The following is a 17,504-nucleotide window of genomic DNA, read 5'->3' on the forward strand; positions in this document are numbered from 1 at the left end:
ACATAAATGATTGATACCATTTAAGTATAATTATTCTCTTAAAAAATCACACTTGAAATTTAGTATGTGCATGACACTAATAACGATTCCCACAAATATTTCAATATTTTATCTTTATATGTAATCTATTTTTTTACAAAATATTATTACTCAATTAATATTTGAGTAAGACTATCATAGAGAGGTAATTTTACAAAAAAAAAAAAGATACTTTGTTGTTATAACGAATGTGGTTAAATAGAGGCTTGAGTGTATGTCAAATATTTAGCTTGACCAACACTTTGTTATAGATATACATTTTAGTAGCATAATTTAATTTCAATATATGAACACTCCTTTGGTGAGAAATATTTCATTTCACTAAGTTTCTACCTTATCTTTGTAGAATTGTAGTTTTTTCATTTTTTCTGCCGCATACATATCATATAGTTGTGGTCTAATGAAAGTATCTAGTATCTTATAGAAGTTTTATCGTGATATAAAATATTTACCTTTTTCAATAATAAAAATTAATTGATGAATAAAATTTAAAGTGTTATTTATAGAATCTTTAATTTGATTTAAGAATATTTAATGACCAATCACTATTTTCTTATCTATTTTAATATAGCTATCAAGGAGTATATCTTGTGACATAACATTTTCTAAAATAAAAATGAGAACAAAATAACAGGAAATTCATAGTTAAAAAATTGCAAACTTAATAAAAATATAAAAAAGAAAAAACATATGGAACAATACATAGCCAATGAAGAAGGAAGACGAAAATATATGTTTATGCTACATCCACTACAGTGTTCCATTTGATTGAAATATCTTCCCACCAACACGTTACTTTCCCCGTTCATTTTTACTTAAATATGTATTAAAAAATAATATAATTATTATCATGATTATATTATCATATTATAAGTAAAAGTGAAGATCTATTTTTGAAATAGTGGATATAACATCAAAACTAATAATTCAATGGACTATGTTGATGTCCGTTGTTTTAGTAAAATTAGAAAGAAACTCCTTTGTTTGAGTGCAAAAGAATAAAAAATGAAAAAACAAAGAAGAAATATCTTACCCAAATCATGTGACTTTTTTCACATTTGTTTATTATTATTGTCTTTCCCACAACTTTTCGTCACTATTAACTCATGAAAATCGTAAGAAACAATATGAGTGAATTGATGAATGATTTGCTACAATTTGTTCACGGACTCTTTTTTATGTGGTACCTCAAATTTCGTTGAACTTTTAACTTAATCAATTGTTCCAAATAACGCTTGAGATTTTTAAGAAGAAGAAGAGTAGAAAACTTTTTTAAAAAAAATCGTAGTTTAAAAGTGAGAGGAAACCCTCTATTTATAGCTAACAAATATTTTTTAGTATGAATATGTGCTAATTGTGCCTTATCAGAAAAGTTACAACCTTTCGAAAAAGTCATTGCTCATTAAAAAAGTCACAACCTTTTGGAAAAGTCAAAACTCATCGAAAAAGGCACAACCCTTTGGAAAAGTCACAACTCTTTGAAAAAATCACAACCCTTCTAAAAAGTCACAACTCATCGAAAAAGTCACAACCCGTCGAAAAAGTCACAACCCTTTGAAAAAANTATTTAATGACCAATCACTATTTTCTTATCTATTTTATTATTGTTTTTCCCACAACTTTTCGTCACTATTAACTCATGAAAATTGTAAGAAACAATATGAGTGAATTGATGAATGATTTGCTACAATTTATTCACGGACTCTTTTTTATGTGGTACCTCAAATTTCGTTGAATTTTTAACTTAATCAATTGTTCCAAATAACTCTTGAGATTTTTAAGAAGAAGAAGAGTAGAAAACTTTTTAAAAAAATCGTAGTTTAAAAGTGAGAGGAAACCCTCTATTTATAGCTAACAAATATTTTTTAGTATGAATATGTGCTAATTGTGCCTTATCAAAAAAGTTACAACCTTTCGAAAAAGTCATTGCTCATCAAAAAAGTCACAACCTTTTGGAAAAGTCAAAATTCATCGAAAAAGGCACAACCCTTTGGAAAAGTCACAACTCTTTGAAAAAATCACAACCCTTCGAAAAAGTCACAACTCATTGAAAAAGTCACAACCCGTCGAAAAAGTCACAACCCTTTGAAAAAATCACAACCCTTTAATGTGAAAAGGTATTTATTTTTAATATTATTAAATTAGTAAATAAAATAAATTGATTATTTTTAATTGGGGGTATTATAGTAATTTAATATTCAAGTTTGGGAGTTCATGCTTTTAAGGTAGTATATTTGTCTTTATCATTCAACTTTGGACACATATTTACCTTTGCACTGTTAACTTCCATGTCACCACCCATGTTATCTTACGTGATGCCTAGATGAATATATGTTTATCCTAATTACGTGGTGCTAACTCCCATATCATCATCCTTATTATCTTACGTCTATATGAATATATTTTTATTCCAATGACGTGACACCAACTTTTTGTCAAGGAGATTTGGGTGAACACCCTCGCCTCCTCTTATTCACCCTTGTTTTTGATAAACCATCGGCTCACACAAAAAAAGAAAAAAAAAAGGGAAGTCATCGTGGGCCGAGAATTCTGGACCACTAAAGAAATGGGCCGTCCAAAAATAACGGACTTAACCGAATACTATCCGCTGCTAAATCTGTAGAACCTTAAACCCTAGCGAAGAAGAAAGACGAAGGTTTTACTCTACTCAACAACAATGGAGGAAACTAACATGGACGATTGTGAACACAACCGTGAATCTGAGGTTGCTCCGGCGTTAATTGCAGTTCACCCAACTCAGAAATCCGTCGCCGTTGCCGTCGGCTCGAATCTCCGCGTCTTTAACCTTCAGTAAGTCACTATACAAAAATTATCATTTAATTCACTATTTTGTGTTCAAACTTAGTACATGTCAATTTCAATGATGTTGACTTGGTTAGACTGAGCACGGAAATTTAGAAATTAATGATTTTTTGTAACCTGTGATAGTAAAACATGAAATTTTAAGTTAAATTGGTGTCATTATATTTGGGACGGACTGATAATAGTGTCATGTATATGGAACTGATCCCTTAAAATAACTGTCATCTTAGCAAACCATTAAGAAATCAATTATTTTTGGGTCAGACTAATAGTAGGGGCTCCCTAAGTACTAAAATAAGTGTCACATTCATTAAAAAATCAATAAATACGGTGTGTAAGCTGTCTCTTGAATAAATATCTCTTGAAAACCGAATATTTAAAGATGGAATATAAGTATATAGTTGGAAAAATATGTTATAAATTAAAACTTGGCATAAGAAATTTTCCAACTTTCATTGTGACCATCTAGACACTTCAACTTGATATAGGTGTGCTTGACGAACACCTTAACTATGGAAATGCACATATTAATGCCTCTAAGGGGGTGCATTCTCAAAATTGGGGTATTTACGGGGCTAACTTAAAACAAGTTAAGGTGGCTAGATGTGCCTTCTAAAAGTTGGGGAATTTAGTTGCCAGTTGAGACCAAGTTAAGGTGTCTATCTATGTATTATGTCTTAAAACTTCTCATACATTTTAAAGAAAAGTTTCTTATAAAGATTTTACTGGAGAATATAAATGTTCTTTACAACAATAGCTAAAGGAGAGATTTTTATATTTCTGGTCAATAATGGAAGTAATCTTATATATAGGTTTGGTTTATTTTGGGGCTGATGTCATTCTAATATTGGCATACAATTTGGTTTTTTCTTAAGACAAATTAGAGGGAAGTTTGACAACATTATCAAAGACTTACAGTTTGCAGCTGGATTATATATTATATTCCACAATTTTGATGCAGAGAAGGTTGTTCGGTTTCATTGGTGGATGATTCAGGAGTGCACATGCATAAGGATTCAATTAGAGCAATTCGATATGGTGCTGAAGGAAAGCTGTTTGTATCTGCTGGCGATGACAAACTTGTTAAGATTTGGATTACTGATTCTTGGCGGTGCATAAGTTCGGTGTAAGTTTCTGATGTTCAAGTTCTGCTTTTGTTTAGACTTAACAGTAAGTTGCCCGGACTCTTCAAAAATGTTGCCAAATAGAACAAATCGCATGTAATAATAATAACAATACTACTAATATTTTTTCTTCTAAATTTTCTGTGTCAGAAAATCTTTTGATAAGTGGATGTCTGTTGATTATGTAAATTCTTCTTATACTGATAATTATTGGTTGCACCGACCACTGCAGATGTTTGTTCCCTTTCTTCCCCCTCTTTCCCCTTTTTTGTTTGTTTTAAATTTTTTCCTTATTAGGAGTTGAAGTTGTCTAACTGCTATGGTTTTAATAGGTCATCCGAGAAGAGAGTTACTGCTGTTGCCATCAGTAATGATGGGCGTTTTGTATCCTTCGCGGATAAATTTGGTGTAATTTATGCAGTTGAAATAGAAGGTTCTCATGAAAATCAAAGTCTGCCCAATAAGAAGGCAGTCCCAATTCTCGCCCACTACTGCAGCATCATTACTAGTCTGGTATTTTCTTTTCCTTTCCCCTTTGTGTGAATTGCTTTAGTTTTCTGTGAATCTATTTTTTTACCCTCTATATATGAGGGTTAGTGATTTACTCAGATATTGTTGTGATACTCATGAATGGTCCTTCTAAGCAGTTTTCTATGGAAATTGTGTTTTCATATACACTGGTTGACAATTGTATTCGTGGCTCAACTCTTTTACACAAAGATCTACTGTCTCGATGCACATCTCGTGCACAATTTCTTGCAAGCCTTGTCCATTCTGGCGGTCAAGTGTAAAGCATTATCCATTCTGGTGAATGGATCATGATACTCCTATTGTCTATGATTACTTCATATAAGATTAAGTTCAACTTATTCTTAGCCCCCACGTATCATATCCCCACTTTTTTCTATCAAACTAGATCGATCCCCTAATCAAGGCCTCTGGTTTCAAAGGCTAGTTAGTTTTTCTCAAAGAGAATTTTCCATCTTTGCAGGAGTTTTCACCTGACAGACGATACATTATTAGTGCCGATCGGGACTTCAAAATCCGAGTAATGTCATGCTTCTTATTAACCATGAATCTTAGTAAGATTTCTTGATGATCTCTTGCTAACATCAAAATTTCTTCTGGTTCATAATTACAGGTCTCTGTCTTCCCGGAAAAGCCATCAGATGGGGCTCATGAGATTCAATGTTTTTGCCTTGGCCATTCAGAGTAAGAATTTCTTGAAATTCTGGTGGTCCTAACTCCTAACACCCTCAGTAGTGATGATCAAGCTGATCCAGAATAGTCTTTTTCTGTTGAAATGTTGGTTATACTAATAAAATTTTAAAATCTAGTGACAGTTCTCTGGTCATTATTGATAAAAGCCAATCTTGACATTTGATAAGGATACTTAACCCAAGAAAGGAGAAAAACATTTTGACCAGGATGATTTAGGTTGTCATTTTTTGTGTCGTCCAACTGTTACATCTGATGAAATATTTATACCATGCATGTATTTGCCGAATTTATTCTCCTTTTACACGTTTTGTAGGTTTGTGAACACAGTTGGTGTGGAATTAGACAAAAGTGGCCTTATAATGACAATAACAAAAGCAAATAATGTGGTTCAATTAATGAGACCTAATCCTCGGGTGGAGCAGAGAAATTCCACTAATGAGTACAGAAAAGAGAGTACAAAATTAGAGATAGAAACATGGCATAGGCGTTGGCGTTACTGTTATCTGTGTTTCTCTTTCGGTACCTGTGTTGACGATCTTCTTTCGTTTTTAAAAGTGCATTTTATTGTCTTCCAGTCCTATTCATCCTNCCAAAAAAAAAAAAAGGAAGAAGAAAATAATCAAAGGATAAATAAAAGAGAGATGAAAATAGTTGTTGAGTTTTGAACTTCAGCATGCATTTCCACAGGAAGAAATTCTAGTTTTGACAATGCTTACTGGTTATCATGGTCATGGCTCATTTGTTATGTCTCAATTGTCAGGTTTGTTTCGTGCCTTGCCTTTATCTGCAGCCAGGATTCCCAGCAGTGGTATTTGCTTTCGGGTGGTGGTGATTCAACTGTGAGTAAATTTTTAAAATGAATTAATTTTTTTTAACTCAAATCACCTTTTTGCGCCTTTTAAGGCTCAATTTGGAAAAGATAACAAATGTCATCCTCTGCATTTGGCTATTGATCCTCTCTATTTAACACTAGCCGGTGATCTAGCAACTAAGAAACTAAAATTGATCCTTTTTATGATGGTATCCGGCCAACTTGCATGCACCTCAATTATTCAATTGTGTAACTGCCCACCAAAGTTTTGGCAGATGGGAGGAAACCTGAGTTTTCATGATTCTCCTCCAACTTCATTGACCAGTGACTCCTAGGCCACACCCTTGAGTTCGATACACAAAATTGGCAACATAAACTACAAATACTTTTTTTAAGTGTCTAGTTAAATGAAATTAATTACTTAAGAATTATATGAGCATTTTATTTCATTTTCATTTTTTTATCTACTTTGAGGCATATTCTATAAGGAGTTGTAATATCATGCAACCGTTGCTCTTTTTTTTTTTTTCTTTTTTCCAGGTACGCTTGTGGGACTTCACTTGTGGTTCTCTTCTTGATACCTGTCATGTTGGAGAGGTAGCTTCATCTCTTTTGGAGTGAGATACTTGATAGATTTAATTTGGTTTTCTCTCTCAATCACAATAACCAATTGGCTGATTGAATCTCTTGCTAGAAAATTAATCTTTAGTGATTTGATTTGGCTGATTTTCAATCCACAAGCATGTGGTGATTGTGAAATAGGGCATGAAGCGATCGATCTTTCTTTGTTCCATTTCCTTTCTTTCTCTACGTTTCTTGTGTTGAAACAGGAAACTGCATTAAAGCTTTCATGTTTAGCTTAGTTCTTAATTTTCTCTGCGATTGTGAAGACAGGACTATTACAGGCAAAAGAAGGAATAGATGACAGGTTGCTGGCTGTCACTGATCTCTGTGCCACTCCTGGTGGATCACTAATCGCGGTGGCTATTCAGAGGTAAGTCTCTCGTTATGTCAACATGTTACCTTTTCATCCTTTCAAGAGCTCTATTAATTTGTTCTTGAATCATAATACCTTTCTCCGTTGCACTGTAGCTTGGCAGGTGTCATGCTTTTGAGTTGCAACCTTTCAGCTAAATCTCTCCATTTTGCAAGAGTAGGTTCCTTAACCATCTCTGAATCACGAAAATCTATTTAGATTTTGTATCGTTCAAAGTATCAACAGCCAGCATCAAGTGGAAATGTTATATGATGCTATTTGACAATATTGTAATTTTTTTTTAATTCTGAAGGAAAGGAAGCCTTGGCATAACTAGTGAAGTTGTTGTCATGTGACTTAGGCCACGGGTTCAAGCTGTGGAAACAGCCTCTTGCAGAAATGCAGGGTAAGGCTGCGTAGACCCTTGTGGTCTGGCCCTTCCCTAAACCCCGCGCATCGCGGAAGCTTTAGTGCACCGGGCTACCCATTTTTTTTTGTATTTGTTTAACCTTTTCCCTTGGATGTAAATTCCAGGTGGTTCCAATTCCTGGGGAGACTTTTATTCCCACAAGCTTAGCAGCCGCCTCTTCATCAAATCAATTGTGGATGGTCATGGGTGCATCGAATCTATGTACTTCCCATTCAGCACCTTTGGCTCGTGTGAAGGTTCTTGATGGTTTCTGCGAGAGCAACCAGGACTCTGTTGAGCAGGAGGCTTGTGTCTTAGAAGATAAAGATTTACCAGGTAGTGAACAACTCCTTCAAACGCTGCAGGGGAGTTCGGTCATTGAGAAAGATGCATTATCTGCAGCTGCAGCAGCAGTGAAAAAAGCAATGTGTAATCTGTTAATCAAGAAGCAGTACCCTTCTGAAAATCGAGAGTTTAGAAAGAGAGGGAGGAATGACAAGAGAGTAGATAAGAAAAAATGAGATTGGTGGACAAAGTTACATGGTATCTATGCTGGTGGGATGTTATCAGAGTATTTATAGTCCAAGTTGATTTTGCTGCCAGCAGTGAGCAAGGTAGTGGCCTTCCAGCTCAAACTCGTAAACAGTTCCAATGATGAAAGAAATCGAATTTTGCCTTGCTGTGAAGTAGTTTTTTTCTGCTTTTAATCATAATTTGTGATATGATATGATATTGACTACATTGTTTACAAATTGCTCACCCTCATTGTAACTTTTTTTAATTATTTAGCTTGCATTGTACTGTACTGTAGCTAATTTTGCTGCTTTTGATATTACCATAATTTAAAAACCTTCATCTCATTTGTTCAACATTGATAAACCTTTCCTGTTTGAAATTATATTCAGTGTTTTTTTTGTTTGTAGTTAATCTGAAGGAGCATTAACAATTTTGGCAGTAGTGATTATGACCGCAATGACTAATGTTTTAATGTTGGGAATAATATTTAACGTGTGATGTGTATAAGTAAGCACTTAAACTATCATAAAGAGAATGTAGATACGTATCTCACGCAATTTGCCATGTAGAACGTTTGTGTTTAGTTCAGAGGTATTTTTGACCATTTTTCACACTGTAATCTCATTATAACAAACTATAATATAGTTAAAAGAAATTTATGATTGTGAAGACATTACATCAATGTTTTAATAACTACTATAAAAATTTTGAAAAATATAAATAGTAATATTAACTGTGTTTAAAATTAAATCCCAAGTGAAGTTGAAGGGTATATATCTGTCCTTTTCCCTTGAAAGGAAAATAGTTAAGTTGGTTAGTATGTGAAGTTTAAATAAAAATTGACAAGAAAAGAAATAGAAGGAATTCCACATCTTGTAGCGCCATTTTTGGGTCTTCATGTTGCTACTTTTTGACGATGCGATTTTTAGGCTTTTTTCTTACAATTTCAACCAAAATACAACCGAATTCCACGCATTCATGTTTTATTTATCTCCATTTGCTTTCTTCAATCGATCACCATTTTCGCAAGTTTGAAAAAATCCATTCACATTTGCTCAAGTTAGCATTCGGTCCAGTACGATTTTCGCTCTCTAATTGAATTCATTTTGCTTCTTCTTTTATAAACAGTTACGACAAGCGGATCTACAATTTGAAGTTTTTATTAGAATTGAACTCACTGTTCTTTTGAAATTACGAGATCAGAATCTAATATTTGTTGAAAGTTTAGTGATTATTTTTATATACAGTCGAAATTGAACTCATTTTGCTTTAACAATTAGCTGAATATCAGAGGCGGATCTAGGATATGAAGTTTTTATTAGAACTGAACTCACTCTACTTTTGAAATTACGAGTTCAGAATCTATTATTTTATTGAAATGCTAATGATATATTTTATATAAATGGTCTGAGTCGAAAGTACTACTGGGTTTGGTTGAATTCGTTTTGGTTTAACAATTACTCGAATAACAGAGGCGGATTTAGGATTTGAAGTTTTTATTAGAATTGAACTTACTGTACTTTTGCAATTATATGAGTTCGAGATCTGATATTTGTTGAAAATTTCAGTCATTATTTTTATATATATGGTCTGATGTCGAAAGTGAACTCATTTTGCTTTAAAAACTACTTGAATATCATAAGCGGATTTAGGATTTGAAGTTTTTATTAGAACTAAACTCACTCTACTTTTGAAATTACGAGTTCAAAATCTAATTGTTGTTGAAATGTTTGTGATATTTATATTGGTTTGAGTCGAAATTGAACTCGTTTTGGTTTAACAATTACTCGAATAACAGAGGCGGATCTAGGATTTAAAATTGAATTGATGTTCTAAAAACTGTTTTTTTGTTGTTTAGATGTTTTATATCAATATGTATTTGTAATTTGATCATTGTAATAGCTTTTTGCATGTTCCTACAACTACTATATAACATTAATCAGCCAGACTTGATGCATTTCTTTTAGTATGAAATGTCTTTTTATTTGTGGTTTCTAATTGTTATATTAGATCGTATTAACAAGAATTTTCCAAGATGGAGGAGACGGAGGAGAAGACTATCGAGTTGGAGGAAGGAATGGAGTGTGTTCAAAAGGGACTTAATAAGTTAAAGATAATCATAGAAGGAGAACCGGAGTCATTCACCTCAGACGAGTATGTGATGCTCTACACGTATCCTTGGCATTCCTTGAGCTTAGAGTGCATGTTTTCTTTCTTAGTTAGTCTTTTTCGATTATCACTTCTGTTTGTCGAACAAGTTTCTCCTTAATTTGACGCATAGCACTATCTATAACATGTGTACTCAGAAAGCACCTCATGATTACTCTGAGCAACTGTACGATAAGTACAAAGAAGCAGTTGAAGATTACATCATTACTATTGTAAGAACATTTCGCTATCTCAATCTCATTGTTTTGTGATGCTGTTCGAAATAGTAACCAGTCTCCATTTGCTCCATTAGGTTTTGCCTTCTCTGAATAAGAAGCATGATGAATTCTTGTTGAAGGAGCTTGAGAAAAGATGGGCATCTCATAAACTTATGGTCAAATGGCTTTTAAAGTTTTTCCGTTATCTTGACAAGTTTTTTATCAAACGAGCTGAAGTCCCTGCACTTAATGAAGTTGGTTTGAGTTGCTTCCGGGATCTGGTTAGCTTTTGGAATGATTATTCTGCTGTTGAATTTTTCTTTCTATATTTGTCTTCTCTGAGTTACTATTATGATAAAGTCTCTTTATATCGTTGTGTTTGTTGATAATAGGTTTATCATGATGTGAAAGGTAGAGTTACAGATGCTGTCATAGCACTGGTAAGTGTTTCTTTTTTCATTTTTTTTCCTGCTAGACTCAATGTGTTGGAATTCTATCTGCTAGATATGAGGTTTAATGAAGTATCGTTTTGTATCAGATTGATCAGGAACGCGAGGGTGAGAAAATCGACAGAGTGTTACTGAAGAATGTGATAGATTTGTATATTGATATGGGAAAGGGAAGGATGGATTATTACGTTAATGATTTTGAAGAGGCAATGCTTCGAGATTCTGCCTGTCATTATTCTCGAAAAGCTTCAACCTGGATTGTTGAAGATTCTTGTCCAGAGTATATGCTAAAGGTACAAATGATTTTCACAACTCTTTCACCTCGAGAATTGCTCTTGTATTCCATTTTTATACTAGAATAGGTTCTAACGCCCGTTCTTTGCTGACACAGGCAGAGGAGTGCTTGCAAAAGGAGAGGGATAGAGTGTCTCATTATCTTCACTCTAGCACTGAGACAAAACTTCTTGAGGTCAGTTTTGGAGTTTCACAATTATATCTGTGTTATGTCATGCGATAGCTAGTAGCATCTTCCATCTCGCCGTGACATATAGATACACATAAAGCCTGACAAAGTTCTCATTTACATATGAAAGTGTTACGAAGATACACTGTTATGTCTTGTACTATAACAACAACAACAACATACCCAAAGTAGTCTCACAAAGTGGGGTCTAGGGAGGGTAAAGTGAACGCAGACCTTACCCCTAACTCAGAGAGAGGCCGTTTCCGATAGACCCTCAGCTCAAGGAAAAACAGTCCAAAGTAGTCCCAGAAAAAGAACAGGAGTACAAGAAATAACAGATAACAACAAAAACAACAGATTGTAACAAAATAGTAACTATAACGAAACAATATGAACAACATATAGTAACAAGATTGAAGGATAAGAAACTATAGGAGCAATAGTGCGACTAATAATATGAACGGACAACAAGACTATGCGCTGGTACTATAACTGATGCTTGATAAAATTTCTATGTTCTCTAGAACCTAAAGAAGGGAAGAATGAAGGGGTTACTTTTGTGAAGTTTTGTCAGGTTATTGATGTTGTGTACTTGATTGTATATGTGTCCCCCTTGGTAAGGGGAAGGATTTTGTTTTACAGAACCTTCTTTTTTGAATGTTCTTTATGCCCGGACAACCACGGTTATCGAAAAAATAAAAGAATGTTCTTTACTGTTGGGAGAGGGAAGAGCGGATGTGTCTTGTGTTTCGAGAAGTTGTACCTCTTTGTCAAGTATTAACTGTTCTATTACTTATGGAACCTTTTCTTTCTTGAACCAAACGCACAAATAATGCTTTTGTTTTTACTCAGAAAGTCAGTTGATTATATTTCTTTGGTTGGATTTATTTTTTTCAAAGCTGAGACCAACATTTTTTGCTGCAGAAAATGCAAAATCAGGTATTGATTACATATACCAATCAGTTGCTTGAGAAGGAGGATTCTGGATGCCGAGCTTTGCTTAAAGATGAGAAGGTATTAAACCCCCACCCCCTTTTTCTTTTCTTTTTTTTTGTAGAACATTATGTGCTTAATTGTTTTTATGGATCTTACATTGTATTTGAAGCTGTTTTGCTTTTTCTTATTCCTCCTTTCTCCCATCACAGGTTGAGGATTTAACTCGAATGTATAGTCTATTCCACAAAATTCCTAAAGGGATAGAACTAGTAGCAGAGATTTTTAAGCAGGTAGTTTAATCATCCATACCATATGATGAGCAACCAACACTTCAAGATTTTGCTTTTCTTCTTTTTGTTCCGATTTGGGACCGTGCAATTTCTGATGGTACATATTTGCAGCACATTGCTGCTGAAGGCATGGTCGTGGTGCAACAGGCTGCAGATGTAGCAAATAACAAGGTTTGATATCTAATAACCGAAATTTGTGCTTTACTTGACAATGTTGTCTTGTATAAACTGTAACAAGACAAGGACAAGGTAGATATGTAACAGCATCCCAATCTTAGAAAACTTTCAAAGTTCCCAAGAGACTAGAATCTGAGTGGAGTAAATAGCTTTTGCAAAATAAGTAACATATATCTGAAGTTGGTTTTGCGACTGGCTATGCTTATGGTTTCCAAGTAATTTTGTTTTGCATTGTAGTTTATTGGTGTTGTAATTTGTAAATGATGATATGTATGTTCTTCTACAGACCGAAAGCTCCGGTGGTTCACAGGAGCAGGTAAAATACTATCTCCTATATTGTGAATAGAGGTCCATTTTATGTAATCGTTAGTTGGTTCAATGATGGACCCATCTCTTCCCTCAGGACTTTGTCAAGAAGGCATTTGAGCTGCATGACAAGTATATGGTGTATGTGAAAGGCTGTTTTGCTGATAACTCTATCTTTCACAAGGTATTCCTGCTGTTAACCATTGTGTGTTGATCCCTTTATGATGAATTACTTGAGACGTTATCTCTATTACTTGAGATGTTATTGTAAAGAAATGGATCTTGAGTCTAACTCTTGAGGGGAGGATTGTCTAACATCCATGTAAGGAGTTAAAATTCTTCTCATCCCACTGATGTGGGACTTAACACCCGACCTCATGCCCAGGAATGGGCATCTGGAGCATGGACAATTTAATATGTACCATGTAAAGAAAAGTTAGATGTGATATGGTAAAGTATACATATGAGTTCCACAAGGATAAATGTGACTCTTACAAGGAAAAGTGAGAATATAGAAGGACTCAAGCATCATCTTCAATTATTCCCCTACTCGCTGGTGTATAAACTCTTGACTTTCATAGGCTCTGAAAGAGGCATTTGAGGTCTTCTGTAACAAAAGTATTGCCGGCTCTTCAACTGCGGAGCTCCTTGCTTCTTATTGTGATAATACCCTTAAGAAAGGTGGGAGTGAACAACTCAGTGACGATGTTATTGAGGATACATTGGATAAGGTATGCACAAAATTTACATCCCTCTTCATTTTGGTGGTCAAAACTTCATATTCTTGCTCTAACACCGTCAAAATGGTTTACTTTTTGTGTAGGTGGTCAAGCTTGTTACGTACATCAGCGACAAAGATGTGTTTGCTGAGTTCTACAGGTTTGAATCTACTGCCAGCAGTTCTTTTAACAAAAGCATTTGAGTTGATTGTTACATCTTTAACCATTTGGTATGCTAATTGTCTTAATGAATGATAGGAAGAAGCTTTCTCGCCGATTGCTTTTTGATAGAAGTGCCAATGAAGAACATGAAAGGCTTCTCTTATCAAAGCTAAAGCAGCAGTGTGGTGGACAGTTTACATCCAAGATGGAGGGAATGGTTAGGATAGTTTAATGGACTTCTAAAGTTTTTGTCTCTTCTCGTCCTTTGAGATATCTAAAAAACGGGTTGTTGGAAAATGTAAAACAGGTGACAGATTTGTCATTGGTGAAGGAAAATCAGTCCCACTTTCAGGAATATATCAGCAACAACCCTGCAACAAATCCTGGAATCGATATGACTGTCACTGTTCTTACAACTGGATTCTGGCCTAGTTATAAATCTTGTGATCTGAATCTCCCTGTGGAAATGGTAAGATGTGCTTCTCTTGCTATCTATCCATACTAGTAGTCGTAGTATCTTTCCTGTAGTTTCTTGTCCTTCGATTTATATTACTATATATTGTTTCTTGTACTTTAGTTATCGTATTATTTAGTAGTAGTTATGACCCAAAATGCTTTGTTATGCTTTCACTTCCATTACTTCTTTTTGGACTGTTTTTTCTTGATCCAAGGGTCTATCGGAAACAACCTCTTTATCTCTGAGGTAGGGGTAAGGTCAACATACATTCTACCCTCTCCAGACCCCACTTTGTTATGTTGTTGTTCTTACTGTTTCTGAGCTTTTTGGTTTTGTCATTCATTTGTCTCAGGCAAAGGGTGTGGAATCCTTCAAGGAATTTTATCAGAAAAAAACGAAACACAGGAAATTAACATGGATATTCTCGTTGGGACAATGTAACCTTAACGGAAAGTTTGAACAGAAAACTATTGAATTGATTCTGGGAACTTACCAGGTGATCGATTTGTCAAGTATTTATATTGCAAATATGCTGTTGGATCAACATTTTTCCTCTTTTCAGGCTGCTGCTCTATTACTGTTTAATGCTTCTGATAAATGGAGTTACTCTGACATCAAGACTGAGTTAAATTTGGCTGATGATGACTTGGTCAGAGTGCTGGCATCTGTGTCATGTGCCAAGTACAAAATTCTTAACAAGGAGCCCAGCGGTAGAACTGTTTCATCAACTGATCATTTTGAGTTCAACTCCCAGTTCACTGACAAAATGAGGAGGATTCGGGTATAGATACTTGAGAACTCCACACGTTATTCCACAATGATGTTTTTTTATGAAGGTATACTTGGGAACTTTTACTTTAGCAACACGACTTGTTTGTACCTTTCAGGTCCCTTTGCCTCCTGTTGACGATAGGAAGAAAATGGTTGAGGAAGTCGGCAAGGATAGACGTTATGCAATTGATGCCTGTCTGGTGCGTATAATGAAGGCCAAGAAAGTTCTAACTCATCAACAGCTAATTTTGGAGTGTGTTGAGCAGTTGAGCAAAATGTTCAAGGTAACCACAATTTTTCAACCACTTTGGATATCTAAACATAGTAGGCTGTCGAGTATTCTCGTACTTCTAGTAGTATAATATAGGTATTGCATAGTTACTTTTTCTCTAATCTGTATTAATATCTGTTGCTACAATTGTTTTGTACATTGTTATTTTGTTGTCTCGTTTTCTTTCTTTTACTTTCCTGCTTTTTCTGAGCCGGGGGGTCTATCGGAAACAACCTCTTTGCCCCACAAAGGTAGAGGTAAGGTCTGCTTACATCCTACCTTTTCCAGACCCCACTTATGTTGTTGTAGCTTCGTTTGGTAATGCCCCAAAATCCAAATTTGAAATAAGTACCTCCACATTGGACATTACATTTACTGGCTTTATCTCGGTCTGATTCTTGAATTGTTACCTATGTAGCCTGATGTCAAAGCAATCAAAAAGAGGATCGAAGATCTTATCACTCGAGACTACTTGGAAAGAGACCTGGAGAACACGAACACATACAAGTACATTGCTTGAGGTGCTGATCTCATATTCTCATACCTGGGCTGGTTGACATTGTCTGCGCTTGACAATACATCGAATAAGTACTGTTAGTTTCTTGGTTGTAGCTAATGCGTTTGCAGTTTCATGTTGACAATCACTGCACCTTGCCACCATATATGAATAGGAAACTTTTTGCAGTTTTAGATATCACTACAATTCTTAGCAGTATCACTATGTATTCCCCTTTGTTCTTATTTGTGGAATGAGAATCTTTGTATAAGTCTTATGTTTTGGTGGTTGCAGTAATGCCAACATTTACAATTGATTGTTTTTTCCTAGCACTGGACTCTTCCCTCACCCAAATCTAGTCCGTCTTAACTTTTTATCTAAGCAGTAGCGGATTCAGAATTTAAACGTAGTGGGGTCCTAAGCAGAAGTTGGAGTTATGAAATGTTTGTCTGATTTAAGTCACTATGGATGAAGTAATCGAAATGATAAGTGGTTATGATTGCGGAAACAGAGAAAGTGAGGGACCAATGGTTACCTTTTGAATCAAGTAGCAACAAGTTTGAGTAATACAACTATAGGGTGGGGTTGGGAAACAAAGCTTTGTAAAACACTTCCTCCTCCCTTACTTCTTGGCGATTAGTATAATTCGACTTTGAAACTCTAGGTTCTACCAAACCCGCGAATAACACAATTCACCATGGTAAGAATGCTACATATAAAAGGGCAAATACTCTTCAATTTTGCGATTTAGAACTTATATATTTCTTATTAAAAAAATTACCACATATTGATAGCAATATTATTTTATATGAACTCAAGCAATGTATTTAAAGAAAATAACCAGATACTTGCTTTTATGATAATTTTACTCATTTATTTTTTTCATCTTTGCTTGCTAGTCTACCAAGAACTCTCAAAATCATATATTACGAAGCTTTTCTTGAACAAAAATTCCTTCATTTGAATCATGTTTTTCTCCTTTCACTGACTGAGTTGTGAGCCCGAACCCGAAAGGGAACAAAGGAGAAGTTATCGACTCTCTTGAAACAAGCACGCACGAGTTAAATAGTTAATCCATAGACACCAAAACATCAGGAATACCTTTGGCCACAACAAGTACCTCAGGTATACATACAGCTCTTATGACTGATGTGGTAAATGCTAACTGGATCATTGACACTGGTGAGTCAATCTACAGACCTTGCTAAGAGACATATAAATGTCAATTTACCTAATGGTGATCAAGTTCCTATTACTCATGTTGGTGAATCCCAAGTACTTAAAGATAAAATGGTGAAGGATGTGTTGTTTATACCAGAGTTTAAATACAATTTTCTATCTGTCTCACAACTAACAAAGCAACTAGGTTGTGCTATGTTGTTTTTTCCTGACTTCTGTATCTTTCAGGATCTCTTCAATGGGAGGGTCCAAGGGATTGGTAGGGAAGATCAAGGTATGTATTTGCTCAATACTGAGGTTACAGCTGGACATTCTGCACATCCTGGAAGAAGTTGTGCAGTTGGAGTTTCATGTACAAGCACTAGCATTAGTCCTATCAGTCTTACTTCTTCTACTGCCTCTTTAACTAGTCTATGGCACAAAAGACTTGGGCATTCCCCTCTTAAAGTACTGAATAGAATAAAGTGTATGAACACTGCTCCTATGTCTGAGCATAACTGTTCTATATGTCCAATTGTTGAACAGTCAAGGTTACCATTTCCT

The 17,504-nt window shown here is 34.9% G+C and overlaps 2 protein-coding genes across 3 annotated transcripts; both read left to right on the forward strand.

The window, feature by feature from the left end:
* Nucleotides 1-2,605: 2,605 nt before the first annotated feature.
* Nucleotides 2,606-8,272, forward strand: LOC125874626 (uncharacterized). 2 transcript variants are annotated; one of them, XM_049555590.1, is made up of 10 exons: nt 2,606-2,850; nt 3,824-3,988; nt 4,319-4,499; nt 4,978-5,034; nt 5,128-5,198; nt 5,968-6,046; nt 6,559-6,615; nt 6,909-7,012; nt 7,111-7,171; nt 7,529-8,272. In XM_049555590.1, exons 1-10 carry the CDS (start codon nt 2,717-2,719, stop codon nt 7,922-7,924), a joined length of 1,305 nt encoding a protein of 434 aa, XP_049411547.1. In that variant the 5' UTR covers nt 2,606-2,716; the 3' UTR covers nt 7,925-8,272. The 2 variants fall into 2 exon arrangements, with proteins under 2 accessions (XP_049411547.1, XP_049411548.1); XM_049555591.1 differs by having other exon boundaries at nt 2,672-2,850; nt 3,829-3,988.
* A 1,643-nt stretch (nt 8,273-9,915) lies between these two features.
* Nucleotides 9,916-16,098, forward strand: LOC125874997 (cullin-1-like). The gene is made up of 19 exons (XM_049556047.1): nt 9,916-10,091; nt 10,201-10,300; nt 10,381-10,566; nt 10,678-10,725; nt 10,824-11,027; nt 11,126-11,203; nt 12,122-12,211; nt 12,343-12,423; nt 12,535-12,594; nt 12,887-12,916; nt 13,004-13,090; nt 13,488-13,637; nt 13,730-13,785; nt 13,884-14,004; nt 14,095-14,256; nt 14,597-14,740; nt 14,807-15,025; nt 15,132-15,299; nt 15,705-16,098. Exons 1-19 carry the CDS (start codon nt 9,955-9,957, stop codon nt 15,804-15,806), a joined length of 2,223 nt encoding a protein of 740 aa, XP_049412004.1. The 5' UTR covers nt 9,916-9,954; the 3' UTR covers nt 15,807-16,098.
* The last annotated feature ends 1,406 nt before the right edge of the window (nt 16,099-17,504 follow it).

Source organism: Solanum stenotomum, chromosome 8, assembly GCF_019186545.1.
Source record: "Solanum stenotomum isolate F172 chromosome 8, ASM1918654v1, whole genome shotgun sequence".
Classification (NCBI taxonomy): domain Eukaryota; kingdom Viridiplantae; phylum Streptophyta; class Magnoliopsida; order Solanales; family Solanaceae; genus Solanum; species Solanum stenotomum.